Here is a 27,342-nt window from a genome sequence, read left to right as displayed (position 1 = left end):
CATTTCGTAAAGAACAAAGTGCTTTGATTAGTTGACCAGGTTGCCGCGCGGAAGCGGTCTGATCGGTTATACGTGGTTTTACATAGGTGGAGATGCTTCTCGACCCGTTACGATCCTCGCCAGTCGACTTTGCGTCGGGATCGTGTTCGCACGTTTCTCGTGCCGTCCAACCCGACTTATTTTGATCGACTCGTTTCCGTCTATACGGAGTCGATCAATTGATCTAATCGGGGTTGCTCGAATTTTGTCAATTGAGAAGGATCGTTCGGTGACTTTTTTATTTCGCTTTATTTTTGACTTCTCAACCAACTGAGTGCGTGCACGTACATTATCGTTTTACCGTTTGCTCAGACAAGTATAGCGTGTCGTACGGTTCAGGCAGGACTATGATCTGACAGGTACTAACACAATCCTGCGGATTTTCATATCGTTAAAATAATATAGTGATTCCTAGAAACACGTTTTGTGGTGAAAGAGTTATATGAGTTTCGGAATAATTTTTTTTTTTACTTTACTGAAACAACTGTTTGTTTGGATATTAATGATATTTAGTAAAATTTATAGCACTTGTTGCATTGAAATATTCATTATTGATTGAATATAAGAAAGGTGTCTAATAAATATTATTCTTGATTGGATTCTTAGTAATATGCATTTATCATTCTTGCTTCACAATAGAGATCAGTGAATTATTGCGAAATTCATATACATATATCCGACCTAACTGTACGACGATCGTTAAACAGAGGTAAAAAGGCGATAAGAGCGAAAGAGCAAGAAGACTAATTGGCTATCGAAGGAGTAAAAAAAGAAGTGACCAGAGGATAGTCATGCAAGAATGGAAGGAGGACCGACGATGATGAGCGAAAACAAATCCAGCTTGTTGAAGCAACACGGCAGTGCCGGGCGACTGGTAGTTATGGCCAAACAAAATAACATCCGAAAGATGAGTACTATGCCCGAAGAAGATGGTTCCGAAGAACCGGAAGAGGGGGAAATGCCGAAGAATCCTGTGCACTTTCAATTGCAAGCCTATCCGCAGCCGTACCATGACGTCGATTCGGATTCTCCACCCGAGGAACGTGGTCGCCTGCTGAGTCAAGGAAGTAGAAAGATCATCATTGCCCCAGCTAGCACGTCCAGTATTGGCTCAATGGTAAATAATGGAACGGTTAAAAGATCCAGCAGCGGTAATAGCAGTACCGACAGCGTGGTAGAAAAAGGTTCAGCCTTACCAAGAGTAGCCCAACCAAGGTTGGCAGCATTAGAGTCTGAACCACGTCTTTACAAGGAACATTCAGGACATACTGGTCGTGTTAGTCGTGGTGTGGAACTCCACGGAGGTCGTCATCGGTATCCTAGTATGCGATCACTCAAGTCCAATGCCACTGACGAACATCATCATCATCCTCCAGCCACCAGCTGGGCCAGTATTGTATTTTCGGATGCCAACAGTCAATCCGGAAGACCTTTCCCTGACTCCGTATCTATCCGCTCTCTTGCTTCCATCGGGATGGGATCATCGGATGGAAGGAAACTGACTATTCGCAGGGTACCAACCTCACCTTCGGAACTGCTCAATATGGTTCATCCTCCCACGTGAGTAAAAATCTACTTAATCCTAAAAAGGATATAATACCTAGAAGCACGCCAAATAAGTTAATAATCAAATTTTTCATAGAGAACATAATAAAACCAATGACTCATATACAGCATACCTACCAAGAGGATAAAGATCGTTTTAACAACTATACCAGCTTACTATTGTAACTATTGTAATACTTGGGTCTAACAGTCAGTAATGAGTTTGACCCGAATCGCCCCTAATCTCTTCTTGAACCTGAACGAAGCAAGGTATATGCATATTAAAAAAATAATGGAATACACCCACCTCTCGTATTTTACGAGACTCAAAATACTGTACGGAAAGTAGCGTGTTCCGGTAGAGTTATTAAGGAGAAATTTCAGTGACCGCCCCGACGGTCATGATACTTCAATCTATATACACGGTCATATCGAATTTAATATTTTATATCAAACAAAAGTTTCTTGCACAATCAAATTCCTCTTGGGCGCATTACACGCGGCTCGTATGAACGAACGAGCGAACACGAGCTATGCACAATGCCCTCGCACTTTCACTGTTACGCGCGTATGCATTAAACTCATTAAGGCATATCCGTGACCGCAACAGCGTTCCGTCAAACTGGATCTTTGAACTTCGCCATAGTATTTGCCTGCGGTATTCATACAGAGTATAATTATATCTTAATAGTAAAAATATCATTTGATCCTCGACATCCTCATAGACCACCGACGTCTCCATAACCAACTTTAGCGTCCTCGTAGACTCAAGTGATTTATGAATGAACGAGCTGACATTACTTCTCGCCTTGCTACTTTAGAGATAGCAAACTGCATATATCGCATCACTTTCATTGCGACGGACAAAAATTATTCTATTAACGTGACTTATTTATTTAACGTGAAGAATTGATAGTGATGGTTATACGTAAAGTGATAATTGTGACGTTTTCCTAAGACGGTAGACTATATTTTTGACGTTTTGGGTGAAAGCATAAGTGCGTTTGACTTATGATTATAAGTATACAGGAGAGATATGGCCGATTAGAAAAATATATGATTAGGCTTGTTTACATTATTTCTTAAGAAATACTTTCACGATATCACGTCGCTGATATCGTTACAATCTCTGCGAATGCCGTTATAAGTGGATCTGTTTATTTTTATGGATTTTATGTAAAAACGTGTAGCGTTGCTTTTACGTGTAATTCGTATATCGCTATTTAATTCGTAAATAATCGGTCGTTTGTTTTCTTTAGGCTAATTTATTATTCTTAGGATTCCCATTGATAGCTCTATCGCCGCTAATCGTTCAGGCTGTTAGAGGAGATAATCGTGGAGTAGCTGTATTCAAGGCGGTAGTAACGTGACTGCTAATCTTATAATTATTTAAAACTGTTAGTCAGAATAAACATTGGGGTTCGGAGAAAATTAAAAAAAACTCAACAGGTGGGAAGGAAATGTCAAAGTGCTCGAGGAATTTAAGAAAAATTATTTTCTAGGTCATTTCAAATTTAAATAGAACAAGTTCAGTTTCATAGGCGGTCTCGCTCTCGACTAATCGGACGGTCTCGTTGAAACCGCAAGGTTTGGGAACCGCATTTTTAGACCGTCTCAAGGTGAACTATCAACGAGTGCCAACCGTAGCGTCTGTGAAGTTTAGACGGAGATTTTTAATGGTTCTTCAAGAACAGAGGGTAGTGACGTTTACCTGTTAGGCATAATAATAACAGTTACGGATATTTAGGTAACGTATACGATTCATACTCGCTTAATATATTTCTATTAAAAATTTTTTCGAAAAAATTTAGAAGCTCGACATGCTTCCTTTATCGTAAGGGGATTTCTGGAAAAATTTAATCATCTTATTATTTCTTGAACGAAATCATCTTATGAGTGATGGATTGCGTATGCTTGTCTCTGGTATTTTATTTTGGGATATGTAACTTTATTACAGGTGCCAGACGATACCACTTGCTAAGTATCTTAAGTATCATAAACAGTTCAGATACAAATGACCCATCTCGTATCACATATGACATCCAATAAGGGGAAGTTAATGTGAAAGTCAAGCAGATTGTTATGATTTACATATTTGCACTACGACAGATGGTTCTTTAGGATAGGTTTTATATAATTTCGAAGACATCAAGTAAGAATCCTCAGTCTCGTCTTTATCCTCATCTCGGTAACTTCTAGTCCTGTGAACCGTATTTGAGTGGGAAAAAAAAGTATAGCTCCATGACATAAAATATAAAATCGAGTGATTTGCAACTTAACAATTTTTCAAAATATCCTTTGCACTTTCAATACTCAATTGGAAGTCGATTTTTAAACCGATTTGTGGAAAACGCAAAAATGCTGGACGCTAAACGTGCATTAGCGCAACGTGGACTAATCATCGACGGTCAACAATTCCAGCGTATCCTGCCTCACATGTACCGTAATATTTGTTCTCAAATTTGTATACCCTTATCAAGATAGTATTACCCAATATGACAGTTTTAAACAATTTACAATGGATCGTCAAGCACTGTCCTCTAATCAGCCCACAAATAACTTTATTGCCGGTTACCTAATACCATTTTGACATAGATTTAGATGATACATAAATAATGAAAACGGATTCTGTTTGTTTAGATCGTATGTAATTTCCATTTACCGAGTGTTTTATTAATTAAATACAAAGAGTTAAGTAATCGAGTAAAAGTTTGGAAAACTTTGGAGTCCTATCGAAATTATTCACCCAACAATTAGAAAAAGCGTGTTCAGCGCACCCGTGGCATAAGAGCGAAGCAAATATGGCGGGAACAGAAGAATTTTTTAAATTGAATAATTCAATCGACCCCTGTAACACTGTTCGACTTGATCAATCAATTATTTCGATACGTCACAGCACGCGTCTACTTACTATTAGTCATCCTACATATCCCGTCTCATATGTCGTTGCGCTTATTCTCGGAAAATAAAATTCGCTTGAAAGGGACTGCGACATTTTAAATAAATAAGACCAGTGCCGTCGTCACTGTATATTTACAGACTCTTAAGATCCTTCGAAGAATTCACAACGGAACGACCCGAAGACTCCTTGAAGAAAACTGCAGGCAAAATAATCTGTTGCTAATTAAATAATCACTGTAGCAATCATTCCGCTCTCGTGGGACAGTTTAACGTTTCACTGCAGCTCCATGTCTCATGAGAGTTCAACTCGACCAAACGACATAATACGTCCCACTACATAAATTGGCCACGTATTATAATTGAACCTAACAATAATTCCTCGTATCTCTTGTGTCAAGTAAAAGTTAGCATCCCGTTTGTGAAATTAGTCACTTGGGGATGTAACAAAAAATAAAGAACAAATTTTCACTCTATTTTACTCTCTTCGATATCCAAACTTACTGTGGCCAGTCCCCTAATTAACAGGCCTTACACGATCAATAGTCGTCACTCTCACCCACATTCTAATTACTTGAACTAATTCTAATTTATTCGACCATCGCCTCGCAAACTGTCACATTTGCACAGGCGTATACTATACATAACACCAAGTGGCGTATCAGGCCACGCTAACACGCCCAGTAAACTTGTTTTTACGAAACACTGACTACGACATTACACTGACTGCTCCTTACTCACTAATTATTCACTTATGGAATTGTACATTGACAATGAATATTCTTATGCATTTTGAACAAACTGTGACTATGTGAAAAGTAGTATAAGTTTGGGAGTTCTGGACCAGGAGACCTGTAACCGACATATACCGACACTCCAGAACCTTCGAAGGTGGGTGTCCGTGCTAAGTTGCCGTCGTGAGCTCTACGATTTCCGGAAGTGACGTCACCGAAACCCTCGACTCCAAGAATTTTCGCTCGATTCCGGGAATCGTAGAGCTTACGACGGCAACTTAGCACGGACACCCACCTTCGAAGGTTCTGGAGTGTCGGTATATGTCGGTTACAGGTCTCCTGGTCCAGAACTCCCAAACTTATACTATTGTGAAACTATAAAATTGGCTTATCTTGTGGACGCTCATAAATATCCAATCGGTGTGTAAAGATAACACAAAATTGAGCAATAATACATGTCAGTGGGACAGCACGGACTATTCCAAATCTTATATCTTTGAGAAATAATATTTATTTTGACTCGAGGCTAATTCTGGTTAAAGAAATTATACTAATAAAATTAAATTCTCAAATATGATTTCCAATGGGCCCATACATGCGTATCGTTCGATAAAGGCTCACGCATAATCGCAGTTACGGACAATCTCTTTGCAGTCAAATTTAATTCATCTGATCCATGCAGTTGAACCATACGTGAGCATATTTAGCGATATTACAATAATTGGAGGAATTGACTTTTTTTTCACCATCATAAATCACAATCTAATGAACATTAATTTAATTATGTATTTCGTACAGCGATCAACGCGTTTATTCGATTAAGTTAATTTTTCGATTCGTTGATTCATTGCGCTGGACTACGACCTTCTTTACGATGATAAGAGCCAAATTATTACTGAGTTAATTATGTCTGCTTCTGGAGCTCTAATTAGAGCAAATCGTATTCCGATAAATTTTTATCAATACACGTAAAAAAATAAAAATTTTAAATGCTGTCTCGTTGAAACTTCTCGACTCGAAAAACCCTCACGTTAATGGCCAAATTGAATTTGTTGTTTTTAAAAATTTTCAATAGGCTTATATACGTCGCCTACCGATGAGCTCCATTCTCTCGAAGATTCTTTGTCTTTGAAATTTTCTCAACTATTTCTATTGTCCGTAGCACGTTCAAAAGTTTTACACGCAACTTAATCTTGCGCGACAGTTATTTCATTTTACGCATAGCAATCATACCACAGCAATGAAAAGACTCACGTACATACACAGAGGTTTAGCTTACATTGCACAAGAGGCTTCATGATTTTTATGTAAATTTACCATCACGCCTTAATACGTTATGCATGATAATAATCATATTCTATTCTTGTAATACAACTGCAACACTACACTTAGTTACACGTTAAAAACTCATACCGCGGATAAGACCATAACACACGTGTAGATAATTACAAAATAATTACAAAAAGCCACGCGCTTCTGCTCACCGATCTCATAACGAAACAACACTGATCGACGAGCGATTCTTTCTTATCCTTGATACTTTCAAAGATAGTCATAACGCATATAGAAATTTTTAAAAAATTTTCCAAGAAGCAAGTATTTCATCCCAGAGAAAATCGCTCTTTTGTAGGAAAAAATCAATTTTTATTTCAAATATTCGAAATGACATTGCGCGCTTACGTAATCATATGTTTTCAAAGTAGTAATGCAATTCAACGCGTCATGCTATTCGTATCTTTTGATTTAAAAAATTTCAATTTTTTATACAAATATCGTCTTTCCAGACCCATCGAGGATGATCTATCTACGTGCACGAGTTACGATGACTTGGATGCTGACGATCCTGGCGATTACAGACAACCAAAAAGGCCGCACTGGGCGAACAAAGTACAATTTGTTCTAGCCTGTATCGGTTATTCCGTAGGACTTGGGAATGTCTGGCGATTCCCGTATCTCTGTTACAAGAGCGGCGGTGGTGAGTAATGTCTTCCGCTAATTTTTTTTTTTTACAAATCTTCTTCAACCATCCAAACGATAAAATCCAAACGATAATTACGAGCTTACTCCGTGCGAGTGTACCGGAAAAAAAAAGTTGCCAGCAGGCATCCACAGGATGCAGGTATAGCTCCGGTAACGAATTCACGTGTATCCGGAAAAGGAAGTAATTTGGTTGTTTCCGTTGGATTGAAATAAGCGGTAAAATTCAAGGACATTAATGGCAACTCGCAGACCTTACCCGTTAATCACGTATTAAAAGTAATAGAGCCTCGCCGGGAGATTAGAGAAATTAATGCGATTAGCAATTTTCTTCTCGGTCACGTCAATGAGATGCGTTACATAAAATATCTTATGCATACGTAACGAATTAATGCAAAATTCCGTATCCTTGCGTGGCCAAGAGACGCGATATCGGTGTACAAAAAAATTTTGTCTTCGTTTTGTAAAATAATCCAAATATGTCACTGCGTATAATCAGATGCAAAAGAAAAAAGAATTTAACGAGGAGCGAACATGTGTAACCATAAATAAACTTAGGAATGTTACAGTTTCTTTTCGTATTAATTATTGTACGTAAGCGAGTGTGTAAACTTGTTTTAACGTTTAGATTGATTTACAGTGGCAAGCCTGGTAAACACGGCACCTCGTTATCGCTTAATTATTACCGTTAATTATTATCATCGTCGATCCACGATTTAAATGTACTATGCGATTGTTTTCGTTAAAACAAGTAATATATATGCTACGCGTAATACAATTCGACGCCTTATAAGGATAAATCCATTTTTTTTTATTTTCTCAGGTGAAATTTTATATTCGTTGATTTATAATTAACGTCCATAAATTCAATATCGGGATACGTGTAATCTCACATGCGTCATGCAAGCAACGGATGTCAAGGTACCAGAGTCAGAATTTCCAATAATCGAATTGTCGTGCGCAATCGGCCGGGACAAATTCTTGACGTGATATTTTATCTAATCGGCTGTCCTCGTCAATTCAAGCCAATAAGAAGACTATCGCATATCGTCTATTCATTTTTTGATGTTATCTCAGGAGCAAAAAATCATCCAGAGATACATACAGTCAGACACAAAATTAAACATTACTTAGGTATAAAAGATAAAAGTCGGTACTGACTTTGAAATTACCTATATAATACATACGCTTACGGAGTTCCATTGAAATTATACGAAAAAAAAAAATACTTTTATCAACTTGCTACTGTATACTATTGTTCATTCAAGCCATTATTCATTATCTTGAAATCAAGTATGAGGGTACCAACGTATTTAGAACAAACTTAACCGTCTTATATATTATATAATTCTTATCAGTATCCTATTATTTAACGCCATAAACGTAAGAGCTCAGGATGATCATACGCTTGCGACACGTTTAATGGCGAATTGACTGTGGAACCACGTGCGACGCTTGAGACATATATGTATGTATATACGTCGCGTATAGCATTGACAGTTCATATCGTGGGCGATGACAAGGTCAGTGGATGTAACTCTTTATTCACATTAAACGGTCATTACGGATTAACTCACAGCTTGCTGCTTAATTCACGCCGGAACATTTGCACGAGCGCTGGTAGGTACGTATACGTATCCACGTGTGGCTGCGTCGCGTAACTCTCGGCGAGTATGCGAAGTCACTGGCAGACATATGGTTGCAGATACAGGAGATATCATTAGCGACAGCAATGACAAACAGTTATGGAATACGAAATTTTCGAAATTAACGTATTTTCGTAAATGAGATGTAGATTTAATGAATATCCTGTTACGGAATTGCAGGCTATCTACATAGGTATTAGAATTCTTAAAACTGCCAATGGGATCGTATCACGTAAAGACTGATTTAATCGGATAACCGGAAATGATTATTACTAATGTCGCAAACGCTTGGGAAGTTAATCATGTAATTCTCTTCCGGAATTATTATTGAAATTCTAAAAATTGATATCTGACAGCTGATCAATTTTATAGCACAAAAATCTTTTCTGTTTCTCCATCACGGACATTCATGGTCCCTCGAGGTCGTAAGAGTAATAGCGTTGGGTGGTCGTCAAGTGCAGGATTGATGGGTGGGAGTCTACAAAAATTATGACACAGTAGACGTCGTATTAGGTCATTGGAAAAGTTCGAGTAAGGGGGAAGTGGAAATTGGTGGTTGGAAGGGACATCCGGGACGGACAGTGCTAAGGGAAGTCAGTCGGGTCGTTTCTACTGGATGTCATTGAAAAATCAGCAGGATTACCCCGACAAGGTCGCGTGTCAAGTTCCAAGAGTTACGCCACGTCCTGATTCTTTCGGACTTTGAAAATTGCCGGTAACGCGACACCCTCATCGCGACTATCGCTGCGACCGTGTCTGTCTATGCCGCGACGTCGTAACTGTCGCTGTGACTGGGACCGTGCCCTTGCTCCGGATAACAGGTGTCGTTTCAGGCTACGAGATTACGATACGAAGTAGCGAGTAAATTGTGCCACACATTCAGGCTACACACTGCCGTAATGTATCTACGTATGTAAATAGCGAAACGCTTCTTTTTCAAGATTGATAAACGTATTGAAACCAAAAAGCCATCTGTTACGTTAAAGACGCTCACGCGTGATCTCACGCTATTATCATTTGGCACAGCAATATATGCACTGTGACGTATGTAACCGAAACTGACGCGACGCTTAGGTACACACTGTTATCTCTACAAATGTGATCGTGAACGCGATGCATCGCTTGATGGAAACGCAAATGTGATGTAATTCATCGTTTAAATGAAGATTAAATTTTCACCCTCTTTTGCAATCGTCACGACTTTAAATCAGGCACGGCTATCCTCTCGCGTATGCGTTGCATGCGAATCTCTTCATTACGATCCGCTTTATTTTTATTATGGACTTTCTTGCTTTTCAATAAAACACCACGCTTTCGAATCATGTGTCGCTTGCTTAGATCATTTTGATTTACTTCTTGGAGAATGGTGATCGTGATAGTGGAGCGATGACTTCCATTAGTAGTTATTTCCCAGTGAATCAGCCTGACTTGAACGATTATCCGTTATCGTTAGGCGTGTAACGTTCGACGATTGTGTCCACGGTGAGGAAGTGACGATTAGAATTTAAATAGCTTTTAGACATTTTTTTTCGTAGCCTATCTCGAATTCTTACAACCGTTATATTACTATTTGGGAATGATCAGTTAGTCAAGGTTCGCTGTATCTTCATCTTCGATAGTAAGTGATAAGATCGTTAGAAATGATTGACGAATTTTCCATAACTTCTTTAACTAATATATTCGCAGAAGCATGCTATTATAATCGAAGATCGCATTAATTAATCGAAAGCATTATAGTTTATAATAAATATCGATGATCCTACTACAATACTTGCCACGTCGTCTTAAGTAATATCACCTGTTTAAACCAAAGAACAAAACTCTTTAACGGCGCAAATAGTACATAAATGACTTCAGCCACTTTGCCAAGTGAGTGAGTTAGCATGACTAATTATATGATAACATAAAAGACTGAAAATAGTACATAAAAAATTACCAGCCATTCTCAATGAAAAAAAAAAGTGTCGCAAGCGAGCTCAATTATGAGGAATTAGCGTATTAAAAAACGTTCACTGATTGAACGAAAAAGAAAAGTTAAATTGAAAAGCAAGAGGAAGTACGTTGAACGTGTTAAATGAAATATCTTTTCCTGTTGATATGTTTCAGGTGTCTTTCTCGTACCTTACTTTCTAATACTCATAGTATGCGGCGTGCCATTGCTCTACATGGAACTGGCAATTGGCCAGTTTACACGACGCGGACCGATCGGTGCTCTCGGGCAGATCTGTCCCCTCTTCAAAGGTTGGTATTGATTAATTTAATGATCCTTTGATCCCTTTCTATAATATCCTAGAGTCTATCGATTAAATTTGATTGAGTACAAAGCGCTCGTCGCAATTTGAATTCACTTTAACGTGATTTAAGATTAACATAGTGTATACGAGACTTACGAGCTTGTTTTGACGCTTATAAAAACTCTTGAGTGAATAACTATTTATACTTGAACTGTCTATGGCTTCGATATCACGCACAGGATCGCCATGAATTTCACACTAGCTTTGAGCCAATTTACTTGTATATATTTAACAGGGGCCGGTTTATCATCGGTCGTGATATCCTTCCTGATGTCGACCTACCACAACGTGATCATAGCATATGCTGTCTACTACTTCTTCGCGGCCTTCAAAGCATACCAGCCATGGTCAGATTGCGACAACTCCTGGAACAGTGCGGCATGCTGGTTGCCAAGATTTACAGGTCTTGATAATCGCATCAGGCCTAATACTTCCAGGACGCCGTCTGAAGAGTTTTTCGAGTAATTACAAACTTTGATAATATAATAAATCGATCGGTCCTAGATTGCGACGAGAGCGTCGCATTTTCACTTACGTTTACGAAAAATTTTGTCTTATTGACGGAGTGGATAATTTAACAATTAAATACGCGAGACACATTTTACGTTCGCTATCACGTGACCGAGTAGAGTAAATCAAGCTGATAAATATTTCTTTTTAAACGCATTTTTTATCGAATAACAAATTATATAATTGGCATCGTTATTATGCTTGATTTTCATAAAATTCCATCGGATTAATCATCTCGTTATTTGGCTGGTTAGCAACAAAGTCCTGCAGATCAGTGGTGGTATCGAAGAACCTGGTGCACTGCGATGGGAACTGGTTGCCTGCCTGGTAACCGCATGGGTGATGGTTTACTTCTCGATCTGGAAGTCCATTAAATCCTCGGCACAAGTCAGGTACCTCACGGCCACACTTCCATTCCTTCTTATTGTCGTGTTTCTCACACGGTCCCTCACGCTCGAAGGTGCTGACAGAGGACTACGATATTTCTTCCGTCCACGATGGGAACTCCTCGGCGATGCTAAGGTACTCCTGCCGTGTACTTAATTATCATTTGATTTAACTTCGAGGCATTCCATCATCATGTCATTTGTTATCAGAAAGAGCTCATTCATTTAACTTGAGCTAACTTCCATTGCAATTAATAATATTGCTATTGATAAGTCTGTAAAAAAAAAAAAACCTTTAAAATGCATGAAGATATTCGAAAAATCATTAATAAAATGTTTCTACACCTTCCTGGGCTTTCATGGAGTCAGTGAGGTAATGATACTTTTTACTCCAGATTTAATTATGCATTTACAACTAATGGGTTTACTATAATTCTTATCAGCCGTCTTTTTATTAGTTCAAGTAGTATGTATCACGAAACTACATTACCTAGAGTGATTACCTCTTTTCAGTAACATTGCAGACAATAAATTTAGCACTTGCTACTGACAAGGTGTAATTATTTGTTGTCCATTGAGTTACGTATGAGTTCAGTTATGGCTGAGTTGTCTACGTCAAAAGCCCCATTGCTGTACACTTAACATATTTTTACTTGAGATACGATTTTTATAAATCTACATTTTCCAGGTCTGGGTAAATGCGGCAGCACAAATTTTCAACTCCGTTGGTATTGCTTTTGGCTCGATGATTTGCTTCGCGAGTTACAATAAATTCCACAATAACATACTTGTGGATACCGTGGCTGTCTCGCTGATAAATGCATTTAGCAGTCTTTTAGTAGGCATATTCGCATTTGCTACAATTGGGAACATATCCCTGGAGCAAAATATGACAGTCGAGGCCGTACTCAGTGATGGTAAGTATCAGATCTATATGACTGCACACGTGGCAAATTTATTTTTTAAAAATTCACTTTCTATCCAAATTACACTCGTTAATACATCCTTTAGCTAATCCTGCAATAATCACGTGACAATTCTTTGATTAAGATTTCGTGTCCCAAGAAATCATTGTACCAGACACGAAGATTTCCCTGGATTGTCACGAGAGGATTTGTTTCCTATTTTTTCGTGCGATTTCCGTTTACTTATCCAATATTTGCTGGAGTAATTCGCCGAGAATAACTTAGCTACCATCTTTCCCTTATGTGTAATTTGAGATAACTGTGACTTGGGGTGTGAGAATTATCCTTACGTGAATTACGGTAATTAATAAACGTATTCTCTTAATATCCTTTTAAGGACCCGGACTGGTATTCGTAGTATATCCACAAGCGTTGGCGAAGATGCCGGCATCGCAACTGTGGGCAGTTCTTTTCTTCTTCATGTTGGTCTGTCTCTCGCTCAACAGTCAAGTATGTGCAATAAATTAAATTTGTGATACCGAAGATATGCTATCGCATTAACAAAGTGTGCCGTTACTTGTGCTTGCAATACATTTCTCTATTTGTTATGCTTCTAAGAAATAATTAGATACATTATAACATCATATCCCAGTCATGAAAAGAAACATATATTACGCGGTTGCGCTGTTGGAAAATAAATAATGTAATTCATTGACATATTTTTATCATTGAATTGTGTTTTCTTTTTTATTGTCTGGACATCTTCTGCGATGTTGGGAAAGATAATTTGTACTGTTGTTCCACCAGATGTTCATATGCAATATTTTTACAACTAAGCTAATAACTCTTGAAATCATTAATGGTTGCAAATGTTTATGTCGACAATAAATTAATAATGATACATCCTGTCGACTTACAACGTGTTTAAAGACAAAGGATACTCGTGCTGAAACACTCATTAATTAGTCATATCATAATACGTATGTCAGCAGACTACACACATTTTTAATAGCACAAGACACAGTATAAAAAATTGTGATAGCGAATTATTCGAAATTTTTTTTATTAATTGCAATGTTAATTTTAAATATCTCTGATATTACAGTTCGCCATAGTCGAGGTAGTAGTGACTTCGATACAAGATGGATTTCCAAATTGGGTAAAGAGACACCTTCTGTGTCATGAAATACTCGTTCTACTTATATGCGTGGTGTCTTTCTTCTTTGGTTTACCAAATATAACACAGGTAAGAAATTCTGAAATTGTAAAAAAACAGTAGTATATAAAATTTTTAATGAAAATGAAGAAATAATACAATGACTCTTAATAAATGCATAAATTTCTTGTATGCAGGGAGGTATATACTTCTTTCAACTGATCGACCACTACGCAGCGTCGATATCAATTATGTTCCTGGCCTTCTTCGAAGTGATCGCCATTTCCTGGTTCTACGGAGTACGAAGGTTGTGCAATAATGTTAAAGAAATGACTGGTCGAGTACCGTCCATTTATTTTCGATTTTGCTGGCTCATCGCGTCGCCTCTTCTCATAATGGTAAATAATTCCCATGACATAACATCTTCTCCCAATCTATATTTCTCCTTATACGAAAATCTGTAAGAATCTTCGCCTTGTCTATATTAATAAGGAATTTTCTTAAATGCAGGCCGTTTGGGTGTTCAGTTTAATCGATTACGAACCGCCAAGTTACCGTAACGGTTTATATATTTATCCATGGTGGGCCGAAGCCATCGGATGGGGAATTGCTTCGCTTTCTCTGGTATGCATTCCCGCCTTCGCCATCTACGTACTCATTAGAGCAGAAGGCAACACTTTCTCCCAGGTACGTCCTCTCCCTTGGTATATGTCAGTCTTGTTCCATCTTAAACGTCTTGTACCTTTTGTGAGTTAAACTGGTTTAGCTGCACCCCATACAAGAACCCCAGCACAATATATAACGCTTGAATCCGTTATCGGTATTCATAGAAATCGCATAACGATCATGTATTCAAGAAACTCTTATAACCGTGAGAAATATGCGGTATTTCTATTCTGAAATAAACATGGACTTCTTTTTTTTCTAATTCACAGAAATTGCGAAACTCAATCAAGCCCCACTTTGAAGCATGCACATCGTGCGGGCAGGAATATTGCACGGAACCAATGCATAATATTGATGAGGAATTGCTGAAGGAACCACTGCAAGAGATGAACAATATCGTACACATGAATTCAAATTACTTGCCACCGAAGAATCCAGTATAATAACAGAGAGGACAGGTCTTACTGGTATTTAAAAAAAATTTAGTCCGTAGGGTTGTTTAGAGATCAGAGAGAATTGCAATTTGCAGTTGAGTATGATTCATTGAAGAGTGAAATGTGTTTTTAAGAAACCTGCTTCCAATGCATTTCAAAGTAAAATTTTGTATTTTACTTGTGAATCAATCATATGTAATACTTTGCGCTTACGATTAGATATCTGTCAGTGCAGTTATATCTACCACCAAGAGACATTATAGAAAAAAGCTTTATTAGAACCATTTTTTTTTAAATGCATATCTTCATTATATGAACAATGTGTGATTTTCTAATTTTATAAACTTAATGTCTCGCAGTGTATTGTAGAACCAGGCCTATTCATATAAGTTATTCTTAATCGATAGTTTAGTATTATTTATATCATGCTCCGTGTCATTAATTAATTCCTAGCAACCTGTCAATCATGGGATTAAAATTATACTACCTATTGCATTTAGTCAGCACAATAGGAAATACATACACAGAATTAAATTGAGAAACAAAAATAGCTGTATTAATTTGCAAGTTTATTAACTGCCGACCATAATTGCATATAAAAATTAATTATTTACACAAGATTAAAAATTTATATTTGAGCTATTACCAGTGTGTGCGATTGTGTAATTAATTTTTTTTAATATCAAACATTCCAACATGTTAAATGAGTATGTATGGGAATACAAGTGTGCGTGAATGATGGCATCATTTTAATAATTCAACTGTTAAATGTATCGTTTGATAGGTAACCATACATTCCATTGTACCACGGTATTTCATTGTTAATGCAATTGTAAACAAAGAATTAGTGGATTAGAATCGTCATAGAGAAAGTCTAATTTTTAATGATTTTTACATTGATTATATTTTACAGTTTTAATGCAACATAATCAGATATTCGTAATGCAGGTTTATGCAATTTAACTTCTACCATTGCCATTGGCAGTTAATGGTTATAATAATATTATGCCTTCAATATTAGCTGCCTGTTTCTTTTACAAATGCAATAAAACATTGTTTTTAGCCAATTAAGAATTTTATTTATTGATGAAAGAAATAATAGCTTGTTAAAAACTCTTCAGTAATTTAAGTTCAAGATTGTAATTTAATTTTTCAAAACCTATTTAAATATTTACCAACAGAAATTTACACAATCAATTGCGCAATACGTGATATTTATATTATAACAATTTATAGAACCACTGTATTTTCGTTATTACTTTTAAAAACATTAAAATGACAATTTAAATTTAATTACAGAATATCGGTGATGGTATTGTTGTTGTACAGCCAATCTGATTCAAAATATCTGTGGAATGCGCAAAAATATTATTGCGTCATTGTCGCCATAATGAGGCCAACAAAAGACAGAATAGAAAAACATGTTCCGCTAATGCTAAGACTGTGGGATATCTATAAAAGACAAAACGAGTGCAATGAATTTGCCAAATTTTTTAAATAAACAAACATTTATACGTCAATAAATGTTAAATAAAATGGAAAACAATTGAATTATATTTTTTATAAAACTCAAATGTATACACGATGTAAATGAACCTAACGAACATATCTTGTCCAATGTTGTTCAGTATTCATTATGTAGAGCATTATACAAAAATCTCGTGAAACAAAATATGCTATTACTCAATTCGTAAAAATTGATGCGCTTCAGTGAAAATCTATAATAAATATAAAACACAGATGTATAGTTATTTATATTAAAAATATTACCCCAATGTGTAGCGGTAATTAAGCTTAACGGATGTCAGCGTTGTTTATATGGTGCCAGGATGTTGTTGGATGCACTCATTAAGAACTTGTAAGTATATTTCTTTATCACAGGAGACTTATTAAAAGATGTAATATGAAAATTGAAAGGTTTAATAGCTTGAAACATACAAAGTTCCTAAATTGATAAAGACAGCAACTCAAACGACCCTATTTCCCGGGTCTTGTAACCATAAATCACACAAACACTGTAGATTAAAACCGTCATACCAAATGTCGTGTCGTATTTCTATGAGATTATGCTATTAACGCACTCTGCTGTGAAATATTGACAGCTACAATTGTTTGTCCAAATTAAAAATCCTCCAGATGGTGCTATTTTAGAATGCTAATGTTTAATATACGCTTAAGAAAATCAACCATTTTATTGGGCGGAGCAAGTGTTTCGCGCCCTTTTCTCATTCAAATATACCGGAAGTTTTTATTTAGTTAAAGCAATGGCGTAACAATGAATGAATTTACAAACAGAGCAAACACAAAATATATTTAATCGATCATCTCGTTAGCACGTGGAGATGATTTACAACTGTTCGTCTCTGAACATTATGAATTAGGTTGATGCATGTTTACCATTATGAAGAATAAATACTTCCATGCTAACTAATACCTTCCTCATTGGAAATCGTAACAAGATATGTTTAGCCACGTATATCCTTTATTTTAATTGTAACAAAATATTTAGCATCGAACCACTTGTGGTTTTCGCGCCCGTATACAATTCAAGATCGACCGGACACGGAAGCTCGCGCTTCGTGGCTGACGCAGTGGCGTAAGTAATCTTCTCTCGCGATTCGTTAACAGCCAAAGAACACATAAAATGGCGAAGTGCAGTTGTTATTTACTTACGTGAAAGATGAAAGAGTAGCAAAAGGACTGGAAGAAAGACAAGCCAAGACACTAGAACACGAAAATTTCCTTGAGAATCGACATACCAAACTGCCCGTAAGTCATCCATTTTCCGTACGAGGCTGCCGACAAAAATCGACGAGATTCTTCTACTGTCACGATCGGAGCTTCGGTTTACTATTACAAATTTTCAAAATCTCCTGAAAATCCTAAATTAAATCATCCCTCTCAAATATTTACTATCTAACGATTATTTAATTTCATCTATGTTAGGCCTGAACATTTTGACCTTAACACGTTAGTCGAGGTTATGAGACTTTCCTGAGATTCAACACAATTCTTGATGTTGCACTGGGTTTTGTTGCATACAGCCTTTTTTAAATAACATGTGAGAATGACGTTCTTTCTTTAATTTATGAAATTTTGATAATATGTCGTAACGTAGGGTTCATCATAAAACGTGTGTAAAACAGCAGACTATAGATTTTTAGGTTAGTCCGTCAGGGTGCCTCTGATGCTGCCGGAATACTTAAGGGCTAACTATACGATGGGTATATAATAAATTAATCGCTTATAGATAAAGTACATTTTCACAATAAAAACTCCTATGCTAACTACAATAATTATGAAACATTATTCAATCTTTCTATGAAATTTAAAGAGTATTGTATTCATTGTTGACTAAATATGTGTATGAATCTGGTAAATAAGTCAGTACATACAATTACACTACTTCTATAATCAGTCTGTTTGTTAATTTAATTTTTACTTATTAAACTATTACGATTTTACCAATTGATTTTGCAACAATTAACTAGCATGCCAATATCGTCTTGCAGTATTTAATTATTGAATATTTTCTATTGCATAAACACAAGAGCTGCAATGCTACAAGAACATAAAAAATTGTACGTAGAATGTGATCTAGGTACAGATGAATGTAGAATATTTTACAAAAAATTTAAAACAAATATAAATTCATAAGTATTTTGGAGTTGTTTTAAGAATTAACTTTTCAGATTTATATTGAAACTGTTCCTTTTTTCTCATTACTATTTTCCCTATCGTATTAATACAGTTACTCCAAAGCTATACTTATGATATCTCTGTCACGATTATAATATTCACTATGTTATTTATATTATTCAAATTGATTCCTACATTGAATTTTAAGTAGAATTACAAATAATTGAACATTGCTTAAAACATATGATAAAATGGATAATAATTATAACATAAAGCATACAGATACTTTCCTTTTTATGTGAATGAAAATGGACATTTATAGAATGAAAAGAATTTTGTGGGGTATAACTAAAGATTATATTAATTTCAATAATTTGATTGGTGATTTAAAATATTAGAGCATCACAAAAGAGTGTGAATTTATTCTTTTCACCAGGTTGTATTTTGCAAATATTGAATGCATCACAGGGCAGATATGAATTTTCTGAAGAAGTGCATCTAAGTGGTAAACTAGAAAGAGAACTGATCAGTACGTGGGGAAATATTTCATTGGCTCATAAGCTTTTGGGAAAATGGCCCAATATTTCAATCTCGTGACTAATGCAAACAATGCGATAACTATCGAGGAAGTGCAACGAATTTGTTCTGTAGAAGGACAGAGCGTGCAGTTCGTCGTTGAAGATATTAATAATGGTGGGAATGGTTCAACACAATATGTTACATACACTCCTGCGGCACAAAATACCGATCAGGCAATTTTCTCACCACAAACTATAAATCTCGGTGGGCAGATTGCTACCGCTCCTTTAGATCAACGGTAATATATACAATTTATGTCGCTAAATATGCTGCCAAGGGCAATAAGTAGCTTTAACCGAATTTCGCCAAGTAGTTAACTAGTAATACCTTATTGCAGACAAAATGTGTACATAATCAAAACAAGCGATATGTCAACGACCCAGAATATATTGAAAACAAATACAGTTAATGTAGTAGGCGAGAACATCGTTAATATTGTGGATGATCGAGGTAATCATACAAATTGCAAAGTGTATAAGCGTAGAGCATAGTATCATACTGTATTATTAAGTAATAGCCGCCCTAACACCTTTAGGAAATAAAATACCAGTAAATAGTAATCCTGAGGGGCAGAGTATGCAATGGATAAAGATGCCAGAAAACAGTATCAACTTCAATGCAGTTTTGAAGCAAAACACGACGCCCATCAGGAATCAAGTTGCCACTCCGAACAGGAATCAGCAGCAAAACAATGTTACTACACCAGTAAGCATTTCGAATGTTTTTGTTGGGATGCATTGTTTCCTGAAAAGGGCTCGAAAACATACGCGTTTTTATTGTATAAATAAGTTAAAATAAAGTTCACTGTCTCTCCCTGTTACAGCTTTCATACCAGCAGGGTCAGCGTTCGCTATCCGAAGCGCAGTTCTGTTCGATGGAGAAAAAAACACCTAGACAATTACAAAACCGGAATCGTCATTCATTCGTGCAAGGTGGAAGTGTACTAAACACTCCACAGGGTGGGCATACCGTGCACTCTCCAGGAGATCGAATGTTGCATCGAAATTCGACATCAAGTTTCCAGACAAAAGCTTATGGTTTAGTACAGACGGTCCAGCAGACATTAAAAACCAATCCCCCTGCGCTGCACTATCCTGAGAAAGAACATTTGAGTGAACGGATCAAACAGCAGGCTAAATTAAAAAGGGCATTACATACACAGATGCGTGATGAATTAAGCCCACCACACAGACAGTACAGTTCTGCTTTACAACAACGAAAGCAACAACTGCACCAACAGCAACACCAGCATTGTCAACCCAGTGTATCACCTCAAATGAAGCAACAGCGGCAACCTTTATTAGGTATTATCTTAGAAATATTACAAATTAAAGACGTTTTAATCTCAGTTACCACCTTTGGTAATGTTGACATTAAAAAATGCTTTTTCATCTGGTGATGTATTAGGTACACAGTGTGCAAACCAGCAAGCCATGGAAATTGATCAATCTGAAAACATCGAAGAACAGGCGAGCGTTAATCAAGAAAACAGTAACGAACAAGCAGAATCTGAGTGTAAATCCACCGAGAGTTTGGCATACTTACAAAAGACTATTCATGATCCGCATAATACTATAGTCCCACAGCAAATCGAAGGCAATACCGCGAAGATGCTGGTTCTTCTACCTGACGGAGAACAAAGACTCATTACGTTTGACATACCAAATGATGAGTGTACTGTTCAAGATCTTTTAGAACAGGTAAACTAAAAGTCTTCATCTTCACACGTAGGAATAATTTATAGTTCTAACATTTTAATTTGCCTATGATTTCAGTCAAACATCTCATTTTGCGGGGACACCGTAATATCTTTAGTGTCGGATGGAACGTTGGGTATCAATTACATCGTGGAGGCTGGTCCAGGCACGTCGATGGGAACCCCAGATGAAACTGAACAAAGCAGTTTGGAAGTTGAAAATAATTCCATGCCGAATACAGCTGCCGATGGTTCCTCACCTAATTTCCAGTAAGTGATGAAGAATTAACATTATTATGTGAATTAACATATATACAAATGAGAAATGATGATTACAAATATTTTTAATCCTAAAATCGAAGTGCAGAGAAGTGAAATATTTTCTTGTTTCAGTGCTTCGAATGAAAACAGTAATTCCTCCGTAACACCAAACGAGGTAAGATATTGCTTTTTTAATTATAATATGAACAGGTACCGAATATAGGGAATGCATTAATTATACATATATTGACATTTATACAATGTCCAAACCTGTAATTTGAAATATGTTTAGATACACTGGAGATACTTCTGATATTCGGTACTTGTGAATATTCAATTTCAAAGCGTATGTATATGTATGCATAGTTTCTTAAATAATGTTGTACATGTATATCTGCCACGTGGAACATCAGTACAACGATACTACGCGTTCATCTGATATATATCTCATTATCCAACAGTAAAGTTTATTGAGAAAAAAAGTCGAGTACCTTAACTAGAAGTAAATCGAGCTAAAAAAGTTTTGCATTACAAGAGGTGATCAATTTTTATGCGTAGAACGAAATTCATCATTTTCTCGTTGGAATGTATTAGCCATTTACGCCTGGTTTCTACGCCTTTGCATTCACAAGTCGTCGTCGATTGTGAAAAATTTTATTATATCAAGAAGTTGGATATTACTTAAGTTTTAGTATTTTATCTACTTCGCGTTCTTCATTGCTGATTATTATTTTACATTAATGAAAATTGCGTAACAACAGAATGTGACCACACATGTGAGTTGCACGAGTTATAGGTTAGATTGTTATAGGTTAGTTCTATTGAATACATAGAAGACATATTTATTCAACAGATAAGACTACTTGTTGGCTCTTATATTTGATTATTTCAAGGAGTGCTGTGGGATATCAGATAGAAACAATATATGTTTTTATTAATTTGAATATATTTCTGATAGTTGTGTAATTGGATTTAATTTGTGAATATAGAAGCTATCATTGGTAATATTTTCCTCACAGAGTATAACCTTAATTTTAAAAATTAATATTCGTGAAGAATTAGCACTGTTAAACAATGTAGAGAATATATAAGGTTTATTGCATTTTTATAATCATGTGAAAACTTGCAAGCTATTCATATTATAAGGAAGTCATTTTTGTACTTATCGAACAGTTGCAGTGTAATGCTAGTAATTGCAAGTGCAAATTCTTGCTTATAGCAGAGTCTGATACAAAATAAGAAAAGCAAACCATACTGCTTGTACGAATATTAACAAATTGAGATAAACTTTTATGCTTTAGTCAAGAATCGCTAGAATGTATTAATCCTTTTGCATAACTCAACCTACTATAGCTTTTGTATGGAACTAGGAGCCCAAATACGTCGATGGAAAACTTGCTGTGTGCCCTCACTGTGGCATCAGTTCAAGTGACTTCAACCGGTGCATGCGGTGTAAGACAAAATTGCCAAAGGATGTCAAGGCAATACCAATAACTATGGGTATACAAGCGAAGAACGAGAACATGCTGTCCGTCGATGTAAGGATCATGATTGAGATGCTCCAAAACAATACTAGAGCAGAAATCTATTTAACAGCATTAATTTACTTACTACCGATTAAAGTATCATATTTAAAGATAACTTATACCATTTTAGGATATTTAAAGATAACAAAAAGTTCTATAGCATATTTCCTTACTTTATATTTTTCTTCGTCGTTGTAATTTCCCGGAATTAGTTTTGTCTTAGACTTTTCAGGTCACATTGGGAACGAGTTGCCACTTGGTTCCATCCTAGTAATTAAATATTTGACAAGATCGTTCACACGTGTCATGGTCTTCTGTTACTTTCAGACCTTTTATAAGAAAACCCCTGATCGTAACGCAACAGCTAAGCTAGACCAAGATGGTTCCGTTTGTAAACGTGGAAGAGGTAGAGCGCGAGCAGTTGGATCTTCAAGATCAAAGCCAGTCAAAGAACCAGGTATAACAGTTACACGACATCCGAAATTTTGTGACGTATTTAAAATTAATTCATAAACAACAATTAAACAATAAACATAGTTAACAAAGAATGTACATGTTTCTCCAAGAATGTTTAACAATATCATCGGACGAAGAAGATGAGGAGAACAAAATAAAAAAGTCGGAAATGGATAACAATGTTACACACAATACCTCATCTGGTGGTGCATCCAATGAAGAAATGGAAATGATTTCTGAAAAAGAACCAGTTATCACAAACAATTTAATGTACACTGACATTGATCACACTGTCGATGGAGAAGAGGGAGTCAAAGGTTTCCCATCAATATTTTTTTAATTTCATCATTCCTTACTTGGAAATTTTTATACTAATACACGTTTTCAGGTGGTGGAAGAGAATCTGAAACAGAAGACATTACCGATGGATCTATTCAAGCACCACATACATCTATATTATGTCGAACGGTCAGGATAGGATCCTACAAATATATCCCTCGAGAAAGAGTAGTAATATCACAGAATGGTATTAGATTAGGGGTACCGTTGCTCGAAGATGGTGAGTCAAATAAATTCCCTTATTCCCTTTTTGTGTTTGGCGTTGACAGCACGAGTAATAATAAACTGGTGCATTTGCTTTGGCAGATACCAACTTTGTCACTCTAGACGTAAAATTCAAAAGCATAGTGAAAGTGTTAATTCACTTCGGAAAGATAATGCCAGTTCTCTTTTTCTATACAACGCCGGGTACTGGTGCGATGATCCGAGAGTTACTCGGTATGCAAGACCCAAAAGGACCTTATTATGATCCTGCTGGCAAAGGTAACAGAGTATAACTTGATATCTTAATGAGTGACAGTAATATATAATCACAAAACTTATTTCATAAACAGATAATACGCATAAACGGATTACCTTGCTACCAGAAGAAATGACAGAAGAGTCGAAATTATGCTTGAAAACTTTATTTCCATTAACAAAAAAACTTGAGGAGCTCAATCCAAAAGAGGCGAACGAAATTTTAATTCGGTCTTCGCCACAATGCGTTAGTATATCTCTAATAGCAGTAGATGCCTAATATCCTACTCTTTTTAATGATATGTTTAATACTAATTATTCTTTGATCTTTTTTTTTACAGCAAACACATTCAGAAACCCTATTGAAAAGACAAAGTCAAGGATCCTCGTCAAACAGTAGTAACGTCAACGGCAAGATACAAACGTAAGTATCCATGATCGATACTATAACATAACATGATTCTCTGTACGAATTTATTTTGTCTTATTTTTGTTCTGCTGACAGCATAATGGTATATCCACCGCCTCCTGCTAAAGGTGGTATTGCGATCAACACGGAGGATTATGCATGTCTCGGGGAAGATCAGTTTTTGAACGACGTGATTATAGACTTTTATTTAAAATACTTAACGCTGGAGGTATTGTCGGAAACTGATCAAAGTAGGACCCACGTTTTTAGTTCATATTTTTACAAACGATTGACCAGTCCACATGCCCAGGCGGCTGAGAATACCGCCCCATTATCCGCCGCTGCCAAAAGACACGCGAGAGTTCAGAAATGGACAAAAAACGTTAATATTTTTGAGAAGGATTTCATCGTTATACCAATTAATGAACAGTGAGTTTAAACAAATATCTAGTTACTTCGTAATTTTATATAGATTTTTTTATGCTGAGCTATTTACTCCTCTTTAACTTCCATTGTAGTGCCCACTGGTTCCTAGCCATAATTTGCTTTCCGGGATTGGTGGGCAAAGTTCCTGTATCCACACAAAGTTCAAAGGAACATGACGTACACAAGACTGTCCAAAAAAGTAAAAAAGTTAAGGAATTGAAACTTCAGGCAGTCACCATTGGCAGCACCACTATTACACCTGTAGCTACAACTATAACATTAGATCCAGGAGACGATGGCTCAGAAAGGGATGAAGCTGAAGGTGATGATGAGGAAATGGAAATGGAGAGTGACGAAGAAGTAAGTAACTAACATAGAAATTACATTCATGCTAATTTACTCATCATAAGAAAGTTATAATTTTTGCTAAACACTAACATATTTTACTATTTTAATTAAGGAGGACACGGAAAATCAAGAAGACAATGCTAATCGACGAACGAAAGTAACTCAAACAACAGCGCAACAAAAGGATATAGTCAAAATGTAAGAATGACAACAATTTTTGGTAATAGATAAGATGAAATGAGATCTTGAGGTGAATAATTTTTTACTTTCTCTCTATAGTCCATGTATATTAATATTCGATTCGCTGGCGGGTGCTAGCCGATCGCGTGTCGTTGCAACGCTGCGGGATTATTTGAGCTGTGAGCACTTAGCCAAAATGGGAGTCGACAAAGTGTTCTCGAAAGATACTATAAAAGGTTCCTGTCCAAAGGTTCCACAACAATCAAATTTTACAGACTGTGGAGTCTATGTTCTACAGTATGTAGAGAGTTTCTTCAAAGATCCAATAAAGAATTACATGCCACCAATAAAAACACTAAAGACTTGGTTCGAGGAGATCGTCGTTACGCGTAAGCGCGAGGAGCTTTCGAAGCTTTTAATGAAATTAATGAACGCTACTAAAGGTGATAAGAATATAAACTTGCCGACCCTGACGTTTCCTACACAAGATGGAAAGTTATTACCGAGACCGGAAGCTCAAACGGCGGATGCCGCGACAGTGAAAACTGAAGCCGAGAACAAGAAGCCTAATTATAATGAAACAACAGAAAATCGAGTAACGTCAAGTGAACCAACAACGGAAAAGAATGCCGAGCAAATTAGCGAGGCACGTGCAAAAATTTCACCGTTCATTCCCTATTCGTCCTCTGCCAGTTCCAGCTCAAATGAAAGCAACCAAACCGATATGTTTACCGAGGTGAAGACGATGACCAGGTAAGAGTATTTTATTTGTGTTGAAGAGGTTTGTTTGGATTTATTATACAATTTATTGGAATCATGAATTTATAGATCTGATGCAGAAACAATGTCCTATCTGAAAGCGAAGAGGATTCCAAGGCTAATGCTGAGATCGAGTTCAGAGAGCCAGGACGATAAGCAGTCCTCTAAGAAACATAAGGGAGACAACTTTGATTCCTGTAAATAAATATATTTTTCTCCTATTCCATTTCTTTCTCCTACCTTCCCATCTTTTTTTATAACGATAAAAAAAACAATTAGCCCGCATTCATAAGTACGATCAGCCCAATTACCTGTGTAACAAAGTATGTAGTTAGTACTTCGTAAGGTGAATAAAAACACGAAATATGCAAATATGAACATGCGTTTGTTGGAACTTAAGTTGTTTTGATAAAACGTTTGGTAGTACTTTATACAGTTACTAAAAACAATTATGGCAATTGCTCTATTTTAAGAATCTCGTATAAAGTATCTGTTTGAATATTTTATGGAAAAGATTCCAAATTGTTGAAGTAAAAGAATTATTGAAAATATTGATGTACTTCTAAGGATAAGAAGCCGATTCACTTAAATCACTTATTCTACTTTGCGTGTAAATTACTCATAAACCTTTTATTTGTAAAAACCATTATGAAATAAGTTCTATCATGGCACTGCAATGAACACAGTGAGCAGCATTTCACCAGCAAAATTAACAAACGTGCATTTGCCATTTGTTACATATTGTTTGCAAATAGATATTTATTCCATTTCCTTTATTTTCGCCAACTCTCACATATCCATCACGCCATGATGAACAGTATCGAAAACGAAATTTTTTTATTCAGAAACAATTATCAGTTTTCAATAAATATCGATCGAAATATACCGAAATGTTGTTCTTTATTTGTCCTAATTCGCAAAATCCTCATATCAAACTACCTTACTTACTATGCGTTTACTTTGCAGCAATAATGCACAATCGTACGACTGAACAACATTCCAGTGTAAAAAATATCAATGTCCAACAATCAATTTTAATTGATCACCATAGTTAAGGAAATAAATATTGTAAAAT

The 27,342-nt window shown here is 36.3% G+C and overlaps 2 protein-coding genes across 9 annotated transcripts; both read left to right on the top strand.

The window, feature by feature from the left end:
• The first annotated feature begins 106 nt into the window (after positions 1 to 106).
• Positions 107 to 16,941, top strand: LOC107263530 (sodium- and chloride-dependent GABA transporter ine). Of its 5 annotated transcripts, none has more exons than XM_015730847.2 (12): positions 107 to 398; positions 747 to 1,599; positions 7,001 to 7,191; positions 10,946 to 11,080; positions 11,369 to 11,594; positions 11,898 to 12,165; positions 12,718 to 12,946; positions 13,332 to 13,444; positions 14,040 to 14,180; positions 14,288 to 14,488; positions 14,601 to 14,777; positions 15,026 to 16,941. In XM_015730847.2, exons 2-12 carry the CDS (start codon positions 839 to 841, stop codon positions 15,197 to 15,199), a joined length of 2,616 nt encoding a protein of 871 aa, XP_015586333.1. In that variant the 5' UTR covers positions 107 to 398; positions 747 to 838; the 3' UTR covers positions 15,200 to 16,941. The 5 variants fall into 5 exon arrangements, with proteins under 5 accessions (XP_015586333.1, XP_015586332.1, XP_015586331.1 ...); XM_015730846.2 differs by having other exon boundaries at positions 679 to 1,599; XM_015730845.2 differs by having other exon boundaries at positions 107 to 1,599.
• An 841-nt stretch (positions 16,942 to 17,782) lies between these two features.
• LOC107263491 lies at positions 17,783 to 27,152 on the top strand. Of its 4 annotated transcripts, XM_025080814.1 has the most exons (22): positions 17,783 to 17,959; positions 18,137 to 18,251; positions 18,347 to 18,440; positions 19,266 to 19,646; positions 19,746 to 19,858; positions 19,944 to 20,113; positions 20,232 to 20,712; positions 20,816 to 21,108; positions 21,184 to 21,374; positions 21,498 to 21,540; positions 22,736 to 22,903; positions 23,219 to 23,348; positions 23,458 to 23,664; positions 23,736 to 23,906; positions 23,993 to 24,169; positions 24,241 to 24,392; positions 24,487 to 24,569; positions 24,651 to 24,983; positions 25,073 to 25,340; positions 25,441 to 25,526; positions 25,608 to 26,261; positions 26,337 to 27,152. In XM_025080814.1, the coding sequence occupies exons 4-22, from the start codon at positions 19,402 to 19,404 to the stop codon at positions 26,470 to 26,472; spliced, it is 4,101 nt and encodes a 1,366-aa protein (XP_024936582.1). In that variant the 5' UTR covers positions 17,783 to 17,959; positions 18,137 to 18,251; positions 18,347 to 18,440; positions 19,266 to 19,401; the 3' UTR covers positions 26,473 to 27,152. The 4 variants fall into 4 exon arrangements, with proteins under 4 accessions (XP_024936582.1, XP_015586243.1, XP_015586245.1 ...); XM_015730757.2 differs by lacking the exons at positions 18,137 to 18,251; positions 18,347 to 18,440 and having other exon boundaries at positions 17,784 to 17,959; XM_015730759.2 differs by lacking the exons at positions 18,137 to 18,251; positions 18,347 to 18,440; positions 22,736 to 22,903 and having other exon boundaries at positions 17,784 to 17,959.
• Positions 27,153 to 27,342: the final 190 nt, after the last annotated feature.

This window comes from Cephus cinctus, unplaced genomic scaffold (assembly GCF_000341935.2).
Source record: "Cephus cinctus unplaced genomic scaffold, Ccin1 Ccin1_scaffold0153, whole genome shotgun sequence".
Lineage (NCBI taxonomy): Eukaryota > Metazoa > Arthropoda > Insecta > Hymenoptera > Cephidae > Cephus > Cephus cinctus.
Note: the sequence above shows the minus strand (reverse complement) of the source record. Positions and strands in the feature narration are given on the sequence as shown.